This window comes from Orbicella franksi, chromosome 13 (genome assembly GCF_964199315.1).
Source record: "Orbicella franksi chromosome 13, jaOrbFran1.1, whole genome shotgun sequence".
NCBI lineage: Eukaryota > Metazoa > Cnidaria > Anthozoa > Scleractinia > Merulinidae > Orbicella > Orbicella franksi.
In genome coordinates, this window is record NC_138157.1 from 16,428,065 (window position 1) to 16,453,208 (window position 25,144).

The 25,144-nt window shown below is 39.4% G+C and overlaps 2 protein-coding genes and 1 pseudogene across 3 annotated transcripts; all 3 read left to right on the plus strand.

The window, feature by feature from the left end:
- The first annotated feature begins 1,513 nt into the window (after positions 1 to 1,513).
- LOC145466446 (uncharacterized) lies at positions 1,514 to 8,005 on the plus strand. Its single transcript, XM_081450166.1, has 2 exons — positions 1,514 to 2,233; positions 5,505 to 8,005. Exons 1-2 carry the CDS (start codon positions 1,639 to 1,641, stop codon positions 6,722 to 6,724), a joined length of 1,815 nt encoding a protein of 604 aa, XP_081306292.1. The 5' UTR covers positions 1,514 to 1,638; the 3' UTR covers positions 6,725 to 8,005.
- Positions 8,006 to 14,108: 6,103 nt separating this feature from the next.
- LOC145466505 (collagen triple helix repeat-containing protein 1-like) lies at positions 14,109 to 16,893 on the plus strand (annotated as a pseudogene). The gene is made up of 4 exons (XR_014041908.1): positions 14,109 to 14,219; positions 15,186 to 15,320; positions 15,725 to 16,061; positions 16,215 to 16,893. The product of XR_014041908.1 is annotated as a collagen triple helix repeat-containing protein 1-like (transcript).
- A 3,592-nt stretch (positions 16,894 to 20,485) lies between these two features.
- Positions 20,486 to 24,420, plus strand: LOC145465074 (uncharacterized). Its single transcript, XM_081448868.1, has 4 exons — positions 20,486 to 21,735; positions 22,451 to 22,735; positions 23,915 to 24,114; positions 24,258 to 24,420. The coding sequence occupies exons 1-4, from the start codon at positions 21,586 to 21,588 to the stop codon at positions 24,418 to 24,420; spliced, it is 798 nt and encodes a 265-aa protein (XP_081304994.1). The 5' UTR covers positions 20,486 to 21,585.
- The last annotated feature ends 724 nt before the right edge of the window (positions 24,421 to 25,144 follow it).

The window sequence follows — 25,144 nt, forward strand, 5'->3', positions numbered from 1 at the left end:
GACAATTTTGGCTAGATAAAGTCGGAAAAGTCCGGAAATGCAGTGAAAACAGTTCGTCTTGAGTTTAGCGAGTTAAAAATGCAAGCTGTCTTCACCAGAAAAAACGAGCAATTTTCTCACCAATATGACCGGAAATTCACGCCAAGTTATACTACCTCGCGGGATGGTATAACTTGTCCTGGCGAGTGCTGCAGCCAATTACATTCTGCATAGTGACAGACGCCTGCCAAAGAATCTGGCAACACTATTTACCAGACGCTCATATCGCAGTTCAGTGTGCGAAAACTGAACTTTTTAAACAGTAGACGAGTTCAACAGTCCTTCTCATTTATTTCGGTTTACCATTCCAACAGTCCCATTAGCTTCTCCAGTTCCTCGGCCAGGACCCTACCTATGACACGGCGTCGCCGTGCAGAACGAGTTCCTGCATTACAACATTTCGTCGCATCTTCCTCATTTCTGGGGAGATTAACCGCATCGTCTGGAAGATATGCCTTCTCCCTCGCATAAATATAGCTAGAAAAGCGCTTCCTCTCTCAGCCATTTTTGAAAGTTGCGCGCTTTCGTAATTTGAATCTTGTGGGTTAAATTTCCAGTGAAAACAGATGTCACGTTTAATAATAATAATAATAATAATAATAATAATAATAATAATAATAATAAAATATTTAACTAGTAAATGTTGGTCTGTAAACAAACACCTAGAAAGAATGTTCAGCTAGTTAATCGGCCTAGTGAAAACGCAGCCAAAATCACTTAGACGATCGTGTAAACTCTAAACTATTACATGTAAACAAGAGAAAACAAATAGCAATTCGTCATTGCAATAAGACTGTAGCGATACTATACACGCTAAAATGTTTAACAAGAGATTTATTATCAAAGGTTTTTTGTCCCAATACTAAACTTTTTACTGTGCTTTGTGGTCATATGGGGGGACTGTCATTTGGTCAGGAACTGAGCTAAACGACTACCACAATGTCTACTATCGATAAACCTGTTAAGCCGGTTTCCAAAACAGCTCACGATAATTGGTCGCAACTGTACCCTGTTTGTACTTTTCTTGTACGTCAATTGTTATTTCTAATTACATCTGCTGAGTGGAATTGGACGATAAATATACTCCTTTATTATTGCCTGCTATTATTACAGCATTGAACAATGGGTCACGCAACACAGTAATAATGAGGCGATTTGCATGATGGCGTCATTTTACTACAACTACCAGAATCCTTCACTTTTTCTGTTTCTTATGCTAATCAGGGCAATTGTTATTTAAACCCCACTGGGAATTAAAAATTTCAAGAATAAAGAAAAAACGAAAGGAATTCTGGTAGTTGTAGTCAAATGACGACAACGTGCAAATCTGCTAATGCTTTGCATGATTTTACATTTGTTAGCAATTTCTCGGAAAACGTGAATATATTAATTTATAAATATTAGCCAATAGCTTTATATTTGCAACGAAACGATGATGACATTCGATTAAACTACTGTTGGATCGTAGCCTACATTGTGGTGTTGATCAGTTTTTGATCAATCTTTTGTAAAATGACTACATTCTCTAGTAGAGGTCACCTAAATTAATCGTTTCAGTGGGAAATCTTAAGTTGATTACTGATCGCGTGAATTTCAGCAATGAACAGAGCTGGTTACTGTTGGAGATGCGAGGCACCCTGTATACAAAGGTGTTCTCGTTGCCGAGTAGCCTTCTACTGTTCTAAGGTATGTCAGAAACAAGACAAATGGCGACATAAACCCAACTGTGATGACGCTGTGCTGAAGACGGAATGTTCCAGCTGCGGTGTTGAACGAGAAGGAATGATGAAATGTTCCACCTGCTTGAAAGGTTATTACTGCAACGTGAAATGCCAGAGAAACCACTGGGCAAGTCACAGGTCCTCGTGTCACAAAACTACAGAGAAAACAGTTCAACTAGTTGAACGAATGAAGATGTTTCTTAAGATAAAAGAGGAGAACCCCGGCACCGCAGCTACATATTACTGGGGCAATATACCGGCTGTGGATCTAATTAACTTGTCGATGAACGAAGGAGAGGAGTACTCCAGCCCGCTTGCTCTGTTGTTGTGTGGAGTCGGTGATCCCAGGAATGTTCTGTTGACCATTGCATCTTTACCTGATGCTTATAAACAGCAAGTAACGTTCGTGTTGAACGACATCTGTCCCTGTACCCTGGCCAGAACGGTCCTGCTACTTTACATGCTACACAAAGGTATCTCCAGCAAACATAAAATAGTATTAACGGGTTTTTGTTCCAAGTTCAGGTGCACCACTGAGTTTTCTGGTGTAAGTGTTACTACTAACGTCTGATTCGGCAAGGTCCCGGCCCAGGAAAGGGCGGGGGGGGGGGGGGGGGAGGGGTTTCTCCCATAAAAATTTTGGTGGGGGTGTGCGGCCCGCTTTCCAAAAACCATTACCCTATTTAGGACCAAAATCGGCAATTTTTTTTAACCCCTGTTTTAATATGACCTGACCAAACATTTTATATCCTATTCAAGACCTGACCCTTAATCAATACCCTGTTTCAAACCTGCTTTATAATTAGGTCCATAACTCACACCAGTGTTAAATTGCCGTAAGCATGATTTGTGAGGGGCTTTTGTTGGTGGTATTAATTGGTAATGATGAACAAGTGGCTTCTTCTTTGAAACATACCCAATTCAAGACTGGAGTGCAAAAACCATAATCAATCTTTATTTGTACTCATTCTTGCTAAAGAAAAAATTACAATTTCAATGAAAATATTAAATGTAAAAATTTGAGTACTAGCTGCCTGGAATAACCATAGGGGCTAGCGGAGCCAGGCAGCCAGTTAACATCAGCATTAAATAGAAATAAAATACAGGTCAGCAAGAAAACTTGAGCACAAATGAACACCCAAGAAGAAAAAAAAAGAAGAGGAAAAACGCTATTTCTTTGCTATGAAGGAAGTCTAAAGTAGTTTAAGTTATATATGAATACAAAACATTAATATAAGAAGAGCACACAATACCTATGGCAACTAATAACAGCTATATATTAAACTATAAAAGAAGGACTTGGAAAGGTGACAGAAATGAACAAAATACTAATTTACAGGTAAACTGGAAAACAACACAACTGCTAATAAGAACCTAGGTAACTAATAATCTTTGACTAGATCGCTTTTTACTGATTTCTTGAAGTTTGAAATAGACAAGGTTTTCAAATTTTCACTAATTGAGTTCCATACTTTAGGGCCCTTAAATCTTATGTTGAATATTCCATAATTTGTTCTTACTTTAGGTAAAGTATAGAACGTATTCGAAGCACTTCTTGTATTATAGTAATGTCTTTTATTGACTTGAGTAAAGAAAGTATCAAACACAGATGGTAGACGTCTATTGTGAAATTTATACATAAAGACTACAATATTAAGAAAGACAAGGTCAGGCAGTTTAACAATATTTAAGTGTTTGAAAATTGGACTAGAATGCTCATGAAATTGAGAGAAAGTCATCACTCTCATTGCTCTCTTTTGTGAAATAAACAAAGGCTTGGTAGTTGAAGAATAAGTGTTACCCCAAGAAATTAAACCATGGGTTAAGAAGGGATATATTAAGGCATAATATAGTTTAACCAGTATATCTGAATTCACATAATAACGAAGTTTAGCAAGAATCCCAATATTTCGCTTAATCTTTATAGCAATATAGCTTACTTGACTTTTCCAAGATAAATTAGAATCTATTATAATACCTAGATGTTCTATTGAGTACTCTTGGTTTAAGGTTATGCCATTTAAAGAGAGTGTGACATGAAAGGGTACTTTTCTTTGTGGAGGGTGGAAAATGACAAAGTTTGACTTATCAATATTAAGTGAAAGTTTGTTGGCACTCAACCAAGTATGAATATTTACTAGTTCATTGTTTATTTTGGATTCAAGGACTTCAAGCTTTTTGTGTTTATAAAACAGATTGGCATCATCTGCAAATAGATGAAAATCTAAAATTTCAGAGCAGTTACCAAGATCATTGATGTATATAAGAAATAATAGTGGGCCAAGAACTGAGCCTTGAGGAACACCACAAGAGACAGGTTGAAGTTCAGACTCAGTTTGTCCCAAGGAAACATATTGATATCTGTTGGTAAGATAAGAGTAGCTAAAGTTACCCCTGTTTTTAAAAAGGGTGAGCAAACGAGTCTAAATAATTATCGTCCCATTTCTCTTCTCTCAATATTCAATAAACTATTAGAAAAGTTAATGCATAAGAGAATATTAGAATTTTTGGAGAAGAATAAAGTAATTTATTGCAAGCAGTTTGGCTTCCGTGCGAAACACTCCACGGATCATGCTATCCTAAGCATCACTGACTTGATTCAACATGCAATAGGCCCTTTGCAGGATCCGGTCACATGGTACGGAATTAATTACGCTGGGACGCATGTTACGCAGTGGGACTTCCAAAACAAAGGAACTCGTACCAGTCCAGCCCGACTTTCCTTTGTTTTGGAAGTCCCACTGTGTAACTTGGGTCCCAGCGTAATTAATTCAGTACCATGTGACCGGATCCTGCAAAGGGTCTATTGACTGCCAGGAATTTTCTTGTGGTATATTTTTTTATTTCAGTAAAGCCTTTGATACTGTAAATCATAATATCTTGAATGAAAAAAAAAAAAAAAAAAGAAAAAAGCATTTATTATCAGGTAATTAAATTTCTAAACCATAGTCACCATACCCTGTTTATGACCAAAATGGCCAAAATCGATACCCTATTTATGGCCAAAACAGCTGAAAAACCCTACCCTTTGGGGCCGCACATACCTATATAGGCCATGTAGGGGAGTAGCCCCTCCCCCCGGGGTCTCCGGGCAAGGTGCATGCCTTTTATGCTACATTATATGGCTATTCATTGATGTTCAATCCTTGTCGATATCATCATCATTAGTATTTCTTTTTTTTTCGTTTCTCACTGTATATATGCTCCTGTCAGTCATTATTGAGACTACTCTACGTCTTTGCTCGCAGGAGCTACGTCACGGTTTGCGCATCTTGAAAGATTTAGCCTAAATCTTTCAAGTTCTTCGTTTGTAATCCGTGTCAATCTTCTCCATCCTTGACCATCCTTGTTCCGTTATGCTTTATTATTATCTGTTTGGTTTTTTTCTATCTTGGGAAACTTCTATTTCCAGGTTTGCTTCAATTTAAAGGTAATTTTGTACCTGGCTCAAAATACCACAACTGAGCTCCTTAAGTCCACATATCTCTTTCGATGTCTTCCGGAGGTTTTGTTTATTACCTAACTCAAGTTCACGGATGAAATAGCAGACTGTGGATTTAATTTGAATTTTAAAGTATTGTGCTCAGTAAAGAGTGTCAATAGGTCTGGGATAACTGGGAAGTGTCGAAATTTGACGCAGCTCTCAATACATATTTAAATGTGTCGTTGAAGGTCATCAATAGCAGCAAAAACACGATCAGGAGTCGGAATAAACTTTAATAGTTAATGTTTGACTGATTGTAGGAGGGGCTGATGTAACTTACGCAGTGATTCGTGTATGGTATTCGATGTATATCTCCGAAGAAGACTTTTCTTTGCTCTTGTCAGCGCTTCAAGACCTCGTCACTACCGAACTGCACGCTCTCACTAAAGACGTAATGGAGATTTCTGCTGACCAGTTGAGCAAGCTAAGGGGCGTTTGGGTCACGTGGCTACGCTTAGCACAGCGAAAGGGACCATGGGTGGCGAAACTGAGACAAGAAGCGATCTCACGTGATTTAGGGAGAGATCCCGGTATAGAAACCTACTTGCACGCCATTCCCAAGGAACACAGGATTTCTGCCCAAAGATTTTTCAACACGGGGATCTTTCCGTCGACAGAAAATGCCAAAGAGCTACGCAGGCAAAACCCCACCTTAACGGGTCGTGGATATCAATGGAGCTCCAATACTACTGAATATTATTATGGCATACCGACGGATGTGCTGCCTTTTACCGGCTGGGATTTCAGTGCCATCAAGAAAAGTTGTCATGTCGATTCTCTACCAGAAATGTACAGCATCTACCTATCTCAAATCATACAAAAGGTAGTTGAAAAAATGAAGAAAGATCAGGTCAAATTCCAGTTCATTCTGGCTGACACCCGAAACATCGAAACGTTTCTTCCTGCCAGTCTCAAATACGACCGCATTACCACCTCCAACCTGTGGGATTACTGCTCTCTCACTGGCTTACTGACCAAATTGAAAGGCTTCTTAAATGGTACCAATCCTCACGCAGTCATGCTGACCGAGACGCAAAACTGGGTTCGAGATTTTATGCCGGAAATGCTACATGTTTTGCCGCAACTTTGGGGTATCGATGACCTCACCCGGAAAGCTTTGCAAGACACGCAAAATCCAGAACTTGCAAATTCGTCTGGGGTGTCAGCTGTGGTGGAGTACATTAACATAACCAGTGAATTTCTCATGTTTCTGCGTGCTTCCTTGCTGACCTCAAGTACTGACAAAGACCTGACTTCCTTCAAACGAAAAAAGAGAATCCCTTCCGTGAAATCTCTTGTTGCTTCACTGGGTCTGGATCTCCGCGACTTCACTAGAAACGAGAACACTGTGTTTCCGTTTAAATGGGCGTTGAATTGTCGTCGTGTCACCATGTTGAGAGGCTTTGAGAGAACATTGGAATGGAAACTCAGTCCTCTAGACAGCCAAGCTAATAAGAGCAATTGCTATGAAACAGTATGAAACAAAGAACTGATGAACAGCTCTGCTATTCTTTTGTGTTTTTGATATACGGAAATTTTCATGACAAAACTGACTCGTAATCTGTAATCAGGCGCTCTTTTTTACGGAAACGCGGGAAAGAGCGAAGGAGAAAAAAAAGCGCCTGATGCCAGGTTTGTAGCAGTTCAGGAATAAGGTTTATTTAAAGCAAATACCCGTTAATGCTCTCGAAGAGTTTCCGAGACTTGCTATAGAACCAGTTACGACCCGCCCATACTACGCCGGAGAACTTTGAAAACGCAGCTTTTTTCTACGGTTAGGCCTACCGTCCACACTAATCCACCACGAAAACGGAGCTTTCGAAAACGATCTTCCAACCGGAGGAATTTGAAAACGCCGCCTTTGCGTTTTAGCTCGGACGGAAAAGATTTTGAAAACGGACCTTTTCGAACACGATAATCTTGTGATTTCTCTGGCCGAGTTTGCGTCAAACAAAAATCCACAATGATTGATGCGTTTTCAAATTTCTCCAGCGTAGCTTGGATGGAAAACATTTGATGTGTTTTCAGAAGGAAAAAGACCGTTTTCAAACTTCTCTGGCGTAGTATGGACGGGTTCTGAACAGTTTAATTGTTATTCCAGCTTGGAGCTGAGTAAGGTAGGTCGCTTAGCGACTGCGGTAACAAAGACCGCGGGATCTCTTCATTGATGTCGCAGAGAAGTTATTTTGTCTTTGACTGACACCTGTTACCTGAGCGGTAGCTCGGGAACTATCTAAAATAATGTAATATTTTAAGCCGGTAGCCTTAGCATTGCAGTAAACCTTGCAACTCCGATCCCCTGGCCTACGGTCAGCTGTAGAATATACTACAAAGTGGCCCTTCTTGTTTTAAGTCCATATAATCGAATTTAAACCCTTGCACCCAGATATCTTTGTGATATCTTTGCATGCCAAAGAAGAATCAGACCACAGCCTGTAATCAAAGAACTGTATATCGCTATAAGCACATAACAGTAGCAGCGGCGAGGATATGGAATGAACTGCCATTAGAAGATAGGAAGGAGGCAAATGTTAATCGTTTTCAACAGGCGTTTAAGACATTATTTGGAGTTGGCTTTTTAATAATATATCACCTGGTTTTGTAATTTTCAGCAACCATTGTAAATTTATCACTCTTAGAATTAATTACTTTTTTTATGATGTATAAAAGCGCGCTTGATCATTTCAAGGAAAGTTGCGCTATATTAATTTTTAATATTACTATGATTATTATTAATATATAGATTTAGCCAAGCCTAAGAGCGGAGCTCCCGATTGCAATAACTTAACATAAAGCAAAAAGAGACTGATTCTTTCTTGGATCAGAAACTCAAAAAACTGATCAATTGTGAGCATGTAATTGTTCAGTGTGTGGTTTTGCTATTTTTTTTCCAGTTAAATTTTAACAAACTATACCCAATAATACCAACCAAGATTGTATAAATTACGTACTTTCCAAGAAACGATTATGCAAGGAATATGTCAGAAGAAAAGTCAAGAACGTGCCAGGGGTTACTTTACGCCGAAATGTTGCCTTTGCGAGTACTCCTTCCTCCCCCAGAGAAAAAAACTTGACTTGAGCCTGCGATCCAATCAGAAAATCAGTAACTGGTCAGCAGCCATCTTCAAAAAACACACAACCTCGATGAACTCTAAGCCTGAGCCCGCGATATGGTCACGTGATACTGGTCAGCAGAGAGCTTGTTGTGACAACTGTCAATTAACAATAGCTTGGATGCCCAAAAATCAAAGATGTAGCCATGGTAATGCTGCTGCTCTATTAATTTTCAAAGTATTGGCGTACGGACGGACGTACATACGGACAGTCACGTGACGACCAAAATTTTTCAGATCGATGAGATACCAAATTTTGTAAGGTATGGGGTTCCTTTCGCGTGGCTTCGGTACACAGAAGTTCCGCTATTAATAGCTAAATTACAAAATAAGTAGATATAAAGAAAGCCGCACAGCCAGAGGCTGGCCAAAACCTGTGTCCTTGTTCATTACTTTAAAGTTCAGACTAAGCATGTTTGTATCTAGTCTCCTCCGCAGCCGTTATTAGGGTCGTCACGCAACGCTTATTCCCCAAGAAGCGTTGCGTGACGACCCTAATAAGGAGGAGACTAGTTTGCATCTTGTGCTTTAACAATTTTTAACGGTTATTTAGAATGATTTTTGTTGTCTGTTGCTTTAGATATTCAATGGTTATATCACAATGGTAAATCGAAATGGAAGAAAGGAAATAGGACACCAACAGTTAAAATTCCGAAGCAATAAACAACAAAACTCAATCTAGATGACCCTTGAAAGTGAAAGAACACAAGATACAAAGCACCGGAGAGGAGGCAGGAGGGCGTAAGATTGCTCCTCCTCCCACCATCCTCCATCTCCTCCGGAGAGGAGGTAGGAGAGAGTAAGATTACTCTTCCTCCCACCTTCCTCTATCTCGTCCAGAGAGGAGGTAGGAGGGAGTAAGATTACTCTTCCTCCCATCTCCCTCCATCTCCTCCGGAGAGGAGGTAGGAGGGAGTATTACTCTTCATCCTACCTTCCTCTACCTCGTCTAGAGAGGAGGTAGGAGGGAGTAAGATTACTCTTCCTCCCATCTCCCTCCATCTCCTCCGGAGAGGAGGTAGGAGGGAGTATTACTCTTCATCCTACCTTCCTCTATCTCCTCCAGAGAGGAGGTAGAAGGGAGTAAGATCACTCCTCCTCCCACCTTCCTCTATCTCGTCCAGAGAGGAGGTAGGAGGGAGTAAGATTACTCTTCCTCCCATCTCCCTCCATCTCCTCCGGAGAGGAGGTAGGAGGGAGTATTACTCTTCATCCTACCTTCCTCCATCTCCTCCAGAGAGGAGGTAGGAGGGAGTAAGATTACTGTTCTTCCCATCTTCCTTCACTCCTCCGGAGAGGAGGTAGGTCGAATTAAGATTACTCTTCCTCCCACCCTCCTGGGTAATTTATTCACATATTTAATTTTATCAATACAAAAAAATATACAAGTTTGAAAATTTTCTTTTTACATCAACTGGTATTTAACGGTTTTTGTACATAGTTTTTAATTGACCTGGTTATTTATTTTGTAATGCGGTGGCTGTTTTATGCTGAATCTTGACCTCGCATAGAGACTTTTTTTGAGGACGTTTTACCGATAAAAAATTAATGGAAGGACTGTGAGAGTTCAACTTTTAGTTCAAATTTTTTTGTAGTGGAGGTAGAGGATTGTGCATTTCGTTTTTATTTTGTTCAGGGGAGTGCAGGAGGAATTAAAGTTCTTCAAATAATCTCTGCCTATGGGGAAGTGGAGGCTTTTAAATAGGACTTGAACCAATATGAACACAATTTCCGGATTGTGGATGGATTTTAGGATTTGTGAACGGATTTCGGGATTGTGGATGGGTGTTATGCTCCCTTCGTCAATGTTGTCTTAGGAAAGAGCAGGAAATTGAATGTAAGACATTCTCCCACTATGGGATTAAACATCTTTGCACTACTGTCTGCTTTAAGGGTGGGAATGTTGATAGGAGTAAACCAAATTTAAATATCAAAGTAAAGGACAAAGACACAAGTTCAAGCACATTCACCTTTCAGGTTCTGCGGCATATTTGTTTCTCCTTTTAAAGTTTTTAGTTATCATTTATTATAGGAAGGTTTAAGATCTTATTGGAGTCTAGTCTTTAATTTGCTCTTAACACCCTCTTAACATCAATGATTTTAATATTGCACTTTTACATGATCGTGTCATAACTATCTAGGATCAACTGATTTACAATAAAATGTTTTGATTCTTCTCAGTTTATTGCCAAGTTCAAAGTGTTTATTTTAAAACGTTTCTGCACTTGTCTTGTTGCCATTCTTTGCTGTGGACAGTGCTGGGTTATTGATCACTGTGTTGAGTATTCCTCAGCCTACCTGGTGATAGAATCAGAAAATAAAAGGTGCTTTAGGACTTGTCGACTAAAGTCGATACGTGTTAATTCTGTGGTACGGTGAACTGTTCAAATGCGAGCGCTGCTGTTACTAAACTGCGTTTCTTTTCTTTTTTTCTTGAATAAAACTTTAAATTTTCATGATAAGGAAGAAAATGCTAGGTGAATTAGACTGACGAGCTAAAGGCTAAATCAGCTTAGTTATTTTAGCAGAGTTCTTATGAACTTTCCTTCATATAATTTCTTTAAAGTGTAAGACTGCACTATATAATCTTGCCCGCTTGGGATCACTCACTGTGTCCTTCACGAAAATTGTGTTCTTTTCCCATTTAATAGCTTATTTATTGACCAAAAGGATTGTTTGGGCAAAATTCTTGGGGTTTTGCTAATAGCAGGCCCGCGGCCCACGGCCCACGACGGCCCAGCGGCCCGGCGGCCCGGCGGCCCGGCGGCCCGAAGGCCCAGCGGCCCGCGGCCCACGGCCCGCGACGGCCCGCGGCCCACGGCCCGCGACGGCCCGACGGCCCGGCGGTCAGGAGGCCCGGTGACCCAGTCCTGATTTTCCACAGTTTTGTTTGTCCAGCGGTAAATCCACGCGCATGCACAGATCTGCATCGGGTTTGTGCGTGCAAAATGGACGACGGTGAGTTTGAATTCGTTTACCAATTAATCATTTGAATCCTTGCTTCTGTTTGTTGCATGTTGTTCAGATAAAAACGTCTTCAATCTCTGTTCATTTGTCTCTTTACATCGTTTGAGAATGCACTTCCACTCTATCGGGTTCCGTAAACAGACGAATAAACAGAGCATGACAACGTTTTTCACTTAGCAACATGCAACGAAAAAAGAATCGAAAAGGATTGAAATGATTGTTAAAATGGCAAACGAAGTTAAACTCACCGTCGGGCCGCCGGGCCGCCGGGCCGTCGCGGGCCGTGGGCCGCTGGGCCTTCGGGCCGCCGGGCCGCTGGGCCGTCGCGGGCCGTGGGTCGTGGCCTGCTTTTAGCAAAACCCAAGGAACAACTGGTAAACAGCTTTGCACGTATTAAAACCAACTGGACAACAGTTGACCACGGGAACATCATTTCCAAAATGAATGAAGCACTCTATTTAACACAAGTAACGGGTTTCCACTAGTTTATAACCATAACGTACACAATGAGCTTATGAGCTTACCTTATTGAAATACACCACACGTTGCATTCATTTGCTTTTCATTGCTTTCCCCAAAACGAGCGTTTCAAAGCGTTCATGTCAAGAGAAACAAATCTTGCAGTAGACGACAGCAGCTACAGTGTAGCGACCTCGTTAAACAGATATATCAAAGTACCTCCAGTTTACCGTAAAGTAAACATTAGCCACAAATTTGGTCAAAAGCTGACCCTACTTTGGTTTTTAAAATCTCCCACGCCTTCAGCAACATCCTTCATCTTTTCTTCTACCCAGAGTGCCCCGCGTGAATGTGTGCTCAGTCTCATTTGTCAGCGGCTTGCCTTAAGATATTTTTGACTCCCCTTGGTCATATGTATTAAATGAAACATGTCCGTTTCAAATATTACGGGTTGGCTAAAAGAGCCTTTTGATCAAGTTTGATTACTCGATGATTTAGAGTGCTCTCTTAAGAGTCACAGATAATGAACCATAGGGCAGACCATAGAAGTAGGCCCTATTTCTCCCTAAAAAACAGTTCCTCGATAGACCGTCTTATCAGAAATTTGATTCTCCGGGATGTCCGAGATTAAAATGTTGTACTCTCCACAGGTGTTCAATCGAGACAAATTTAAGAAAGACAATAAAAAAAAAGGGGGATAAAAAGGACAATTTTAGCCTATTGGCGTTGATGTGGGAAGAAACCCTGTCAATCACAGAGTGGAGTTGATTCAAAGGCTTACCAGTCTTTATCACGCGCAAAGGTGTGGTCAAAGAGGATCTTTAGGACTTAGGCGCGGGTCAAAGGTTGTAAAGTGTGCACAAAGGTCGCCCTTACCACGCGTTCGATCATCATGATTTTGAAAAACGAGAAAGAAGATTTTACGTGCAGTGTAAGTTTCACGATAAAATTAAATCAAACATTCAGCTGGTGGGCAAACATTCAGCAAAAACTGCCATTATCGCAGACTGAAAATAGAAAATGCAGATCAACGTCTGTAAACACAGAAAACAAGAAAAAGACAATATTGCATTAGATATTCCAAAGTGGATCAAATAATAAATGAATAAGCAAACGTTTTTTGGTTTGCAAATAAAGAGGTTGTAGATTCAGGTTTATAAAAACCAACATAACAGCAGTTTTCATGCTCATCGTTAAAAGCATTACGTCATGCTCTACAATACGCGCAATTTTTGGGGGGACCGACGGAGTTTTTTTTACTTTATTTTAGTTTTATATATACATAATGGAGGTGTTTTTAATAAAACAGTTATTCCACTCGCACTCGTTGCATATGAGATGATTACAGCCAACTAGACTATCTCATATCCAACAAACGCTCGTGGAATATTGTTCATTATCCATGTTTAATTCAGGTTCATAAACACTCACCCCGTGTCCTCAAAGTCTGATAAAAAAGAATGTTTGGTGGTTTCATTCTGGAATAAGTTATTACAATGCTTCACTTTTACTAAAAGACAAATTTCTTTCTTTTTTCCAAATCCATTATATTCAGTTACACGTACACATATTCCGTTTTTCATTTTTCAATTTTTTCAAGAAAAACAGAACCCCACTTCAGTTCTTCCAAAGTTGATTGAAAAATATACAAAAAAAACATATTAAGTTATTGGTTTATTGCAGAATAAAGCAGGTGTAACATTTTCTGACTCATCATAATTAAAAACAATTAAACACAGGCTCCATGTTCTCAAAGTTGTCAAAACGAATTTTTGGTAGTTAATGCAGTGTGTAATTATGACAATAGCTAGATTTCATAGGGGCAAATTTCTTTTAATTTATTTTTCTCATTTTGGTGTCTCAAGTTTTGGTTTCCTTTAAGGAAAACCTATTGATTAATATTGTTCTAGATCACAAAGTGGATTAAAAAAGACACGAGCAATGCCTGTTTTTAAAGTTGTTAAAAACAAATTTCTGGTACTTTGAAGTTATGACTAACTTTTTAGAAGAAGGCAAAGATTTTTTTTCTCAGTTGGATATGTGCCATATATTTCTTTTTGGCCTTTTTTGGAAATATTGTTGACATATCTTACAGAGAAAAGTCTATCTTCCAAGTTAGGAGAAAAATATAACAACTCTATACTCTACACGCTGGTGTGAAGTTTGCAGTCATATTTGTTCAAACAGTATTGCACTCTTAATGTTATCTCTGTAAACTACGCTCAGAAAACAAAACTTGGCAAACATATTAAAAGATTGACAAAACTAAGTAAAGTGATATCGTATTATACTGATCAGTGTTCAAAAGGTAGTTCACATCATTTTCACAATTGATAGGTACGTGTTGGAGAAGTTGCGAATACAATCTTATCCTGAGCGGCTTCCATTTTGATCTCATCTTTGTGTTTTCTTCATAAGCGCTGAGTTACTTGCAAGGTGAGTTATGAAGATCCTTCAACAATACATTTTGTGTTAAAATTCTCTGGTTAACTGGAGTTAAAAAAGGTAGCAAAATGAATTACGGCAAGAGAAAACTTTTCTTTTTATTCAGTCGATTCTCTTATACCAAGTGTAACTTAAGCTCATTGAGTTAACTATCAGTTACTGGCTATCCTCAGTTACGGTTAGCTCGTTTCGTAAAATTACCAAAGGTTTATTCAATATCGATACGAACAAGTTTAGCAACCGTGCTCCACATACCTGAGGCAAGAGAGGATAAAGGGTCACTTGTCTGAGTACGGTTCCAAAACGTTAGCTTGACAAGCCGCTTATATTCTTTTAGAGGGCCGTTCCCCTCTCCGTGCCAACGCTGGTAAAGTATAAAACTCCTATATTAAACTCCCGGCCCTCTTTTCTGATGAACAACTCTCTCTAATATCAAAACAAGACAGAATACAAAGACCCTGGCTATCTTTTAAGCCCCCTTCCCTTTTTCCTTCGCGTTCAAAACAATAAACGGCAGACTGCATAAGGGGTGTATTTTTACCGCATCAATCTCGGCTAGAATTAATGTCGAGCGTTTAGCGAAAATATAACCACCGCTTCTACTTAAAAAGAATCTCAATTAAGATCACGAATATAAAACTTCATTTATTAATGAATGGTACAAAAAATAAGTGGTAAACTAAGAGATTGATGGCGTTTCGCTGAATTAAACTCTTAAGCCCCGCCTCTCTATTAAAATAAAGTGGAATCCCGGTTTTTCGAAAGTCCAAGGAAAATGAAACCTGTTTTGAAAAATCAGATAGTTCGAAAAATCGAGGGCAAAATTATAATGTAAGAACGACTTTATTCCAGTTATAGGGAGGTTAAAAGAATAGAGGGTTCGAGAAATTGCGATTCTCTTGTGTATCCCGTGGAGGATTTATGCTTTTACACTCGCTCTTGTATATTTCTACGCAGAACATCGTGTAGAGGAAATGGCCTTTAAAATTAGAAAAGTTCTCGGTGGCTTTCACGTTGTTTGTGATGTCCAACTTAGCAGTTTATTGTGCTGCGGAAGAAAACAAAACCGCAGAACAACAGTGGTACCAAAAGGTATGTTTATGTCACATGCCAAGACGAGTTTCTCAAAATAAAAGTTCTAACGAACTATAATTTACTATACGGTCAATAGAGAGACTAGCGTGCAGATTGTGTGATAGCGAAAATGAAGAAATTCGTAAAAACAGGTTTTTATGTCGTTTTGTTTAAGAACTAAACTTAAAAAGTGCAGTTTTTATGTAATGCCCAACCGAGAGATGATAACGTTATGATACGTTTCTCCTTAAAGTAAAAAAATCATCTGTGGCACAAGTGAATAAAAAAGTCAAAAAAAAAAAAAAAAAAAATCTAGTATACGATGGATTTCTGACCCCATCTGAAGTTGTCATGGTTTCAACAAAGTTACAGAGCTTTTCAACAATATCTCAGAATTATTTTTTTTTTTTATCCCAAATTAGAAACCTCCTCCTTTCTGTTATGGCGGTATCCCTGGTATGCACGGCAAACCTGGGTGTCCTGGGGCCCCAGGTCGTGATGGTCGTGATGGCAGCGACGGAGCCAAAGGTGACCGGGGTAGTCCTGGGGAGACTGGACCCCAAGGGCCACCAGGAACCCCTGGAAAGAATGGCGCCAAAGGAAAACCTGGAGTCCAGGGCCCTCCCGGCCAAAAGGGGCAGCGCGGAGAGAGTGGAGCAAGTGGAATCCCTGGGACTCCTAATGGGTTTGTTTTATAAGAACTGGAAAGAGTGTGCATGGAATAAATTGAATGACGGGAAGGATATCGGCCTGATCAAGGTAAATGCTTCGTTTTCAAAGCGAAATTTTAAAGGTAAACATCAATAAAATTATAAATGAGTTATTATTCAGAGTTATTCAAAGTTATTCATAGTTTTTACCCAGAAACATCAGAGTTGTTTGCTATCTCAGTTTTGTTTCAATTTCTGTCAGGAGTGTTTGTTCACCAAGAACTTCGATTCTCTGATACTTCCCTCCATGTTTACTGGACTGGCGTTCTTAGAATCTACGGCTGTGACAGCTGCTGCAAACGCTGGTTTTTCACTTTCAACGGTGCTGAATGTGCAGCTCCTCTGCCAATTGACGGTGTTGTGTACATGCGAACCGGAAAGAATAAGAACCTTCACCGCGTCCGCCATATTGAGGGTCACTGCCACAATATCCACAAAGGCAAGGTGCGCGTGGGATTCTGGGTTGGTAATTGTGCTAGTTATGGAAATGCTGACGCCTATACTGGCTGGAATTCAGTGTCCCGGATCGTTATTGAAGAAGTTCCTAAACCTCAGGCTTAGATCTCGAGACAAAACATCCATTCCTGCATAAGCACTTAAGATGGGACAGTTCTATAACAAGCGGTTCGTCTAAATTCTGATGTGATTTAAAATGATTTACGCTGATGTTGCGGTTATTTAATAAATGGCATGAGGAATGGCCGAGACAGATGTTTTTGTTCAGTTCGTTTTGCTCTCTTTAATTGCTTTTCCTCCCTATTTTTGCGTAACCATCCTTATGCAGTTTTGATCACAATGCAACGCCAAGAACAGCTCGAGAAAAAGGAAAAAAAAAAATAGAGAACAAGCTAAGGCAGTTCAATTGACTTTCGATTAAACTAGAGAAAGCAAACGAAAGGGTTTCGTTGCGTGCTTTTTTCTTTTATCACATTCTGATTTGATATATAAAAGCAACTTAATAATAAGTAAAAAAATCCTGAGTAAGCAAACGAAACGGAACAAATTGATAACTGATTAGAAACTCGACCGCGCGTGTGATTAACGTAGTAGAGAACAAAGAGAAGACCAATGATAGGAGATCAAACCCTCATATCGACCTTACACCAGCACCGCATTCATTCAAAACCATGCGGCGCCTAAATGAAGCATCATCAGACTGAATTGTTCAGACTGAACTGCAAAACTTAATGTTAAGCAGCCTCGAAAACATTTTTCCTGGATGGATTGCAATGTGTTTCAATTCGAAGTGGCGATATTTTTGTTGTTAACATCTGCTTGTCATCATCCACAAATGTTAGGAATATTTCAAAGCGACCCCCTAAAATAAACGCCGCAAACGAAACACTAAAAAGATAAAGGCGCAGTGGCGCTCAAACGAGTAAAAACGGTATATGAGTTACGTGCGCCGTAAGGATGCGCAGAACCAACTACCGGGAACACCAACCTTAACCATTTACCCCCTAAGGCGAATGGCACTTCTTCATAAATCAGCAACTAAAGACTCTCTGCCTGCGTACAATATACCATTTGAAAGCCACTGATCAGCTTATTTAAGAACTGACATTAGCAGTTATAAAAGAGGTAGTTATTTTGAGAGAAATTGTTTTAAAATGCGAAAATGAAAAGCTTCCAACGCGTATCAATTCTCAAATATCATAGGTATGCCCCAGAACCATAGCTTATTTAGCAGGTCTTAGTACAAAGCCTGATGTCAAACAAGTCTTGCATTCCATGTGCATTTCAAAAAAGAAATCAGCAGAAAATAACGTTGTGTGCCAAATGGCACTCTTAGGGAGTAAAGGGTTAAGGGTCGAGCTATTTCAACATTGTTGCTATCTAAATCTTGAATCAAAGGTGGCGATGTATAAAATTAAAAGATACAGAAATTTCAGAAACATTGATGAGTATACTCATTAGAGAGCTTAAGCAATGATGACGGCGACCTCGAGGACAACGCCTACTAAAAGGTGAATTTATAATTTACCTTCGAATTTTACAATTGTCTAGATCTGTTCAGTGTGCTCACTGGTCTCAGAACTTGCTCAAGCCAAATATGTAACGCCAACTTTCAATTTCAACTGAAAATATGAAAAATTAACCGTCGCCGTTCGCGTTCTCTTAGTCATTTCACGTTGTTGCTTTGCAACGGACAGCAAAGAAATGTACAAAGATTTATAAAGCACGTGCACAGCCACTGTTCTCGTTGCCGTTGCCGTTGTGGTTTGCTAAAGGGCGTTCGCCCCAATTGTTTCTGCGCATCCTTATTGCGCACGCAAATTCACACGCCACGTCATACATGGATGCGCGCGCTAAGTAATAAAATGAACAATGATAGGGCAGATGGCCGTTACTATAGCTTTTCCTGGATTTAACGATCTTGGACGTTCGGTGACCTCTATTTAACAAATGGTAAACGCCATAGCGTGCACTATTGAATTATGGATGCACGCGGGAGGTTGCCAAGCACGAAAGAAGCGTAAGAGTCGCACGAGGCGATAGCCGAGTGCGACTCTAGCTTCTTGAGTGCTTAGCAAACCTCCCAAGTGCATCCATAACTCAATAGTGCACGCTATGGCGTTTACCATTTGTTTTATAACATAACATTGAGACATTGGAACAACAGAAGTCCTTTTATTGAGCTACATCACAAAAAAATGTTCGTGTAGTCTTGCATGACAAGAGAAGATAAACGCGCGAAAATTCATTCATGACAACCGACTGCACACCAGTAACTCGATAAAGTTTCATCTTCAGACAACTGTGAAGACAGTTTCGCATTTCTAGCAGAAGGACGTCGGCCATTACTTTGGAAACAATGTCTGTCAAAAGATTTGCTTTGTAAACATTAGCACACACGTCAGCAGCGTACACCCATGGGCAAATAGTAGACGCTAAATTAACCAATCAGAGCGCGCGCTTTGCTCTAGTTACGTTATAATTTTCTTTTGATGGATCATTCTCTCTACCGATTTTCTACCTTTAGCGGTAAAATAAAGAAATTCTATCGATTAGAAGTTTGAATTTTTTGCAAAATGCACCAAATGCCCCTCGAAGGGTTAAGTTTTGTGAAAACGTTGGCAACATTTGGAATTATTGAAGCAACAGAACCACTTCTACAAAATATGACTAAGATTGTTTGCCTCCGTTGACTCACCTTCTATATTTTTAACTATAAACCCCTGTAGACCAGGGTAGTTTTCCACACGCCTTATCTCTGAAACGAAGTCAGTGACCCCCAATTTTTTTTGCATTTCTGACAAAAGTAACTCATTATCTAACTGCAGTAAAAATTTAAAAACAATCTAGTGACTGGAAAGTTTTCACACGACGAACATCTTTAAGCTCTCTATCAACTTACAAACCCTCGATGACACTAATAATAAGGCCCTGAAAAAAGATGGTTTGTATTCTGAAAGATTGCGACAGATTAGCTGCAAAATATATGCAAAATAAGTTAACGCTATGAAGTACAGTGGAAGCTCGCTCAACGGGGACTCTCCTAAGCGGACAACTCTACTTACGACCGCCTTCACAAAACTCCTTTTGAACTCCCGCACAAACTCCCAGTCTCGTGAGCGGCCGCGGACACTTTGAGGGCTTACGATCCTGTAAAGCTCCTGTAAGCGGACACCCGAAAGGAATCGGACCTGACTTTGGAAGATACTCGTAAACATTTGTAAACTGTATCACTGCTTTTTGTAGCTGCGAGACTGTTAATGCTAGTGTTTATGCTGACTGTGGCTGTAATTATGGTTTGTTTTTTAATCACTAAGGGCCTGTCCTAGTACAGCAGTATAAAAAATTGTATATCTGCAGTTATCGCTATTATCGTGGCATTGAACAGGGCAATTAAACAAAGAAAAATGATACGGTTTTATTTTTGCATTCCCAATGTTAATTGTAATCTGGGCAAGCTCTAATAAGCGGCGATCTTCCCTTTACAACTCTTGTGGTCGTTAACGAGAACTATTCTCGTAAGCTGCCAGCTCCAGTTACGGACAGTTTTTTCGCGTTTCGAGGGTGTCCGCTTATGGGGGCTTCAACCGTATGCGCAAATTTACCGCATGGTTCTTAAAAGTAACGGCGGTTTTAATGGAAGTGACACTGATTGCGTTAGGCATCGATGTGTAGAATAAATAAAAAGTAATAAAGGGCTTTATATTAGACTGCCATATCATTGGGAAACTAATGATGACCAATCACCAGTCATCTGGAAGCTATAATATTGGTTAGTGAAGTAAAAATTTTTAATTTTGAGTCATGTTTGACCAAAAACTTGACAAGAACAAACAAGCGTTGAAAAAAGAAAAGATCTTGCAGCAAGTCACCTTTACCTTATCAGTCTGCTACAAGAGGTGAAAAGTGAAGCCTCACAAATTGTAAGTTCATTCTTTTGTCGTTTTTAGTAAAGTTAAACAGACTTCTTTTCTTCTGACCTCGGATTTAACTTTGGGTGCAGACTTGGCAATCGACTTTGAGGAATATCTTTAAGGTAAACACGAGAAAACTAACCGTACCTTCTCCTTTGTTACTGCACATGAATGTTCTCTAGGGCAGCAATATTCGTGACTATCTACGCTCTATTAGAGCAAAAGTTTCTAATGGATATGAGTATGAAAAAAAAAAAAAAACTAGTTTACTTATCTGACGATGCTTCTCTCGAAAGGCACGGGGATACGTTTGTTGACGTAAAACATGGACAGCCATGTGAAATCATCAGTTGAAAGTAACTACTGTGCATAAATTTCTTGTGGCGGGTTTTGTAAGCGGGCCATGTGCGTGTACGGTCAGGGAAAGAAGTAAAATAGTAACGAAGAGGAGGGTCTCAATGAGAAGGTTAAACGCGAGGCCTGAGGGTCTCAATGAGCTAGGCTTACGGTTAAAAATAAGCCGTTTAGACGGTTGACGGTTAAATTTAAGGTCATTTGACAGTTGAACGTTAATTTTTCGGAATGACGTTTTTAACTAGAAATTAAAGTGTAAATCTGGTTGTAACTTTTCATTTAGGGATAGAATTTTGCCCTTATTTGAATAATCCCTTTAGCCCAATAATTTGTGCATTAAAAATTAGGTTTTTGGTCTTCAAATATTTGTCTAATTAGAGTAATTACTTCCCCTTTGTTACGGGAAGACGTATTAATCGCCTGCTCCCGAGACTAGAAGCTAAAAGACTTGCACCGCATAAATATACTTTTTAGTTCTTAATTAAGGATATCTGAGACATTTGACGGTTAATATTGGCTCGCTCATTTGACAGTTGACGGTAAAAATATTGCGTTTTTGAAGGTTGACGGTTAATTTTTTGGTCATTTGACGGTTAACCCCATTGAGACACTCGAAGAGTCGATGTCGATCGGTGTAGATTGCGGTCCAGTTCATGACAACGAGCAACAATTTTAACTTTCACGCGGCGTACGTCTTCTGCAGGGGACACAAATTGATTCTTTCCTTTCCCCTTGGTTTTTTTCTTGTTTTATTCACTTTTCTATTCTCGTTTAAAGTTTGCTTCTTTATTTCCTTTGTCCAGCTTGAAAGGTTGGAATGATGGGTGATACAGTTAAGCTAATTTCGTTATGTATTCTAATTTACAGGTCACTACCTTGGTAAATCCTTTGATTGAAGTACGGTTCACCACCACGTTAAGTTTATCGATTATTTTGCTGATGACAATCTGTGCTTCTACGGGAAACCTTGACAGTAAACAAACCGGAGGTCAATTCACGGTACAGCCAGATACTGAAAGAGCACTTTTATGGACCATTACTTCGCTAAATCAATTCTGTACACAAAAAGCATTGAGAAATGGCTTTCTTGGCCCTTAACTGCATGTTATACGAAAATGGAAAGGAATTAAGAGCGGTGCAGGATTTCGTGGAAGGCCCCAATTTCCTTTAACAATTTTGTAGCTTGAAACCAGTAAGAATGCCACTTTAGACCATTTTTGACCAAGGGGTAGATTGATCCTGAATATACCTACAGCGGTTGACATGATACAACAGCTATTTACAGTTAAGTAACAGAGCACTTTTTCCGTGTTAAAATAGCCTCATCTAAACACGAGGAGGGTTGGGAGAATTCGAGATAGTTATGCTAAGCCTCGACTACGTCTCTGGTTTGCATGACTTTCAAGAATTTCCCAGTCTCCCCTCCACCCCCCTTCCCCCCCCGCGAGTGTTTAGATGAGGCTATGTAATCAGGAAAAATGTGCCCTATTGCTTTTATAAAATAATTCCCAATGTACGCGCGAATTCTAAAGCGTCACAACCGTGTTTACATACTCTAATCAAAACACACCTATCGACCAATGAGCGCGCGCGTAGTAGCAGTTATTTTATAATGTAACTCATAAGAGCACAAAGAATATTATATATTCACTATTAGTCCCTTAACATGTTTACCATACCTTACAACTAAACCAAATTGTCGTTTTACTTTAAGCCATCTTCCTTCTGCTGCGCATATCAGCCCGGTACACATGGCAAGCCTGGTACCCCAGGGGTACCCGGACGGGATGGACGTGATGGCTGTGACGGAAATCAGGGACCTGCTGGAATGACTGGACCAGTGGGACCTCCAGGACTGCAAGGAGAAACTGGTGCCAAGGGCCCGAGCGGACAAAAAGGGGAGCGCGGGGATGTGGCACCTGGTCGGATGTCTCATAGGAACTGGAAAGACTGCGCATGGAAAGACTTAAATGACGACAAAGACAACGGTCTGATCAAGGTGATTGATTTTTGTAGAATGTAAAAATACTTTTATTTTATGTCAGATAATAACACACAGCTTTCTCAAGCTCACTGAATATGAGTTAGCGTTGTTTTTGGTGATAGCTAATCATATTTCAAAACATAAGGATTTATGTGGGAATGAAAAGAATGTATTAGGAACTGGAAAATAGCAATAAACTAACAACAACAAGCTTTATTACCAAATAAAAAAAAAGTTAAACATTACAATATAATATATTAATACAAAAAAGAGGTAATGTTTACTCAGGATAACTAAAAAGCTAATCGAGCTGAGTAAAACTGGCAATAAGAACACAATTCTTTTCTTTCTTTGTGTTTAGTTTGCATTTTCGGGGTGTTTTAGGTCGTGTTAAGGTCATTCCTCGCATTTGCATTGCACATCCTTACTGCGCATAATTTATGGCGTCATTAGCGCGCGCACGTGCACGCGCACATTGAAAACATGACGGAATTGCCTTGATATTGAGCTCTGTCAGTTGAAAAATGGCTCTAGCTCACCAACGAGCACGGGCACCCCAATTTTTTTTCCACTCATTGTAATCAACTCAGCTTTGCGTGAGAAAAGACTGATCTAATTTCTATTGCTGAAAATTGAATAAATAAGAAAAATAGCAGATACACGGTGGTCTTTTCTATTTGGCAGTTGGTAACCACGTCAAGAAATTTAGTTCAAATTTTTAACCAAGGATTTAGCTTTCTGTCTGAATCAAACTTTAAACGTTTATTTGTGTCCGACACTGTATTGACTGTAGTTTAATGCGTGTTCTTATGAGTCCGGACTCACAAAGATATTACAATTACTGGGAATGCGTTCTTATAATAAGCATTAAATAATGCCAAAATGGGGCATTTTCAATGCCTCACTGCTCCTTAATGAGCATGGGCACCCCCCTTTTTTATTTCGAAATTGAAGTTATCATATGACAAATATCCAGTGGACAAAGTTTGAACAAAAATCTATTGTCACTTTTATTTCAGAGGAATTACCTTAAGCGATTTCAGCGAGTCTTAATTTGTCGCTATTACCCTAGAATCAAGAAGCTATGAACAACTCAGTCTCTTGCCTAAAATACATAAATAAGTTTATGATTATCATAGTTTCATGATCAATTATCGATTCCTTTCATTTCTATTCTCTTTCCATTCTGTACAGGAGTGTGTGTTCACTGAGAACTTCTCTGACACTTCGCTCAATGTTTACTGGGCTGGTGCTTTAAGAATCTACAACTGTGACAACTGCTGCTTACGCTGGTATTTCACTTTCAACGGTGCTGAATGTTCAGGCCCCCTTCCAATTGATGGTGTTTTGTTCATGTATAAAGGTAGTGGTACAAATCCTAGTCGTGTCCGCCATATTAGGGAGTTTACGAAACCACGATAACCATGATAAACAAAGTAAATGACTTAAGAGTATCGCGAGATTCGTTGGTAAAATATAAATTCATTTTTTAATCAACGTTGTCCTCGGTTTCGGCGTCGTGGTTTCGTAAACTCCCTATTGAGGGGCACTGTAACCACATCCGCAAAGACAAGGTGCGCGTGGGATTCTGGGTCACTAATTGTGCTGGATTCAGTGGATGTTATGACGCCTACACTGGATACAATTCAGTGTGCCGGATATTTATGAAGACATTCCTAAACCCCAGACTTAGATCTTGATACAAAACATCCATTCGTGCAGAAAGGCGGATGGGACGGTGATAAATTGCTTTATCGTATATTGCGGGTTCCTGTTAATTTCTCCATGTACTCTGTATTTTTGCTGATGTTAAATAAATGGCAGAAAGATTGACAAAAATGTTGTTGCTTGTCTGTTTCTTCATTCTAGATTTGCAAATTGAATAACGCAGCTATGAAAATTACTAAATATTCCAATTTTTTCTACTAATTTTGGCAGATTAAAAAGTTTACAAAAACAACGAAGGTTGGTGGCGTCAACGAAAAATGCGATAGTTTCACAAAAATATCCCAAAATTGGCGAGTGTACAAGGAAGCGATGTGACAGGGAAGTCCACGTTACCACGAATTTTACAAAGTTTCAAACATGACTAAAATTTAAAAAAGAAAACTAGATATCGAAAACACCAACAAGGAAACCTACGAGCTCCACCATAAAAGCAAATTAAGGTAGAATAGTGTCAAATGAGGTAGAAGCTCAGACAGAAACAAGATAAACATTGAAATCATCATTAAAACTACACAAAAAACTGCTGTAACAGAGACGGTCCAACCTATTAGCTTGTAAATTAACATAAATCAGTCTTAAGTTTAACTTTATAGCCAATTGTTTCTAAAGTGATCATCTTAATTGCGAACGTTTTTATTTTTCCCATATCAAGTTGTTAAAACACTTTATTTTTCACGTAAGTGGGCACGAGTAGAT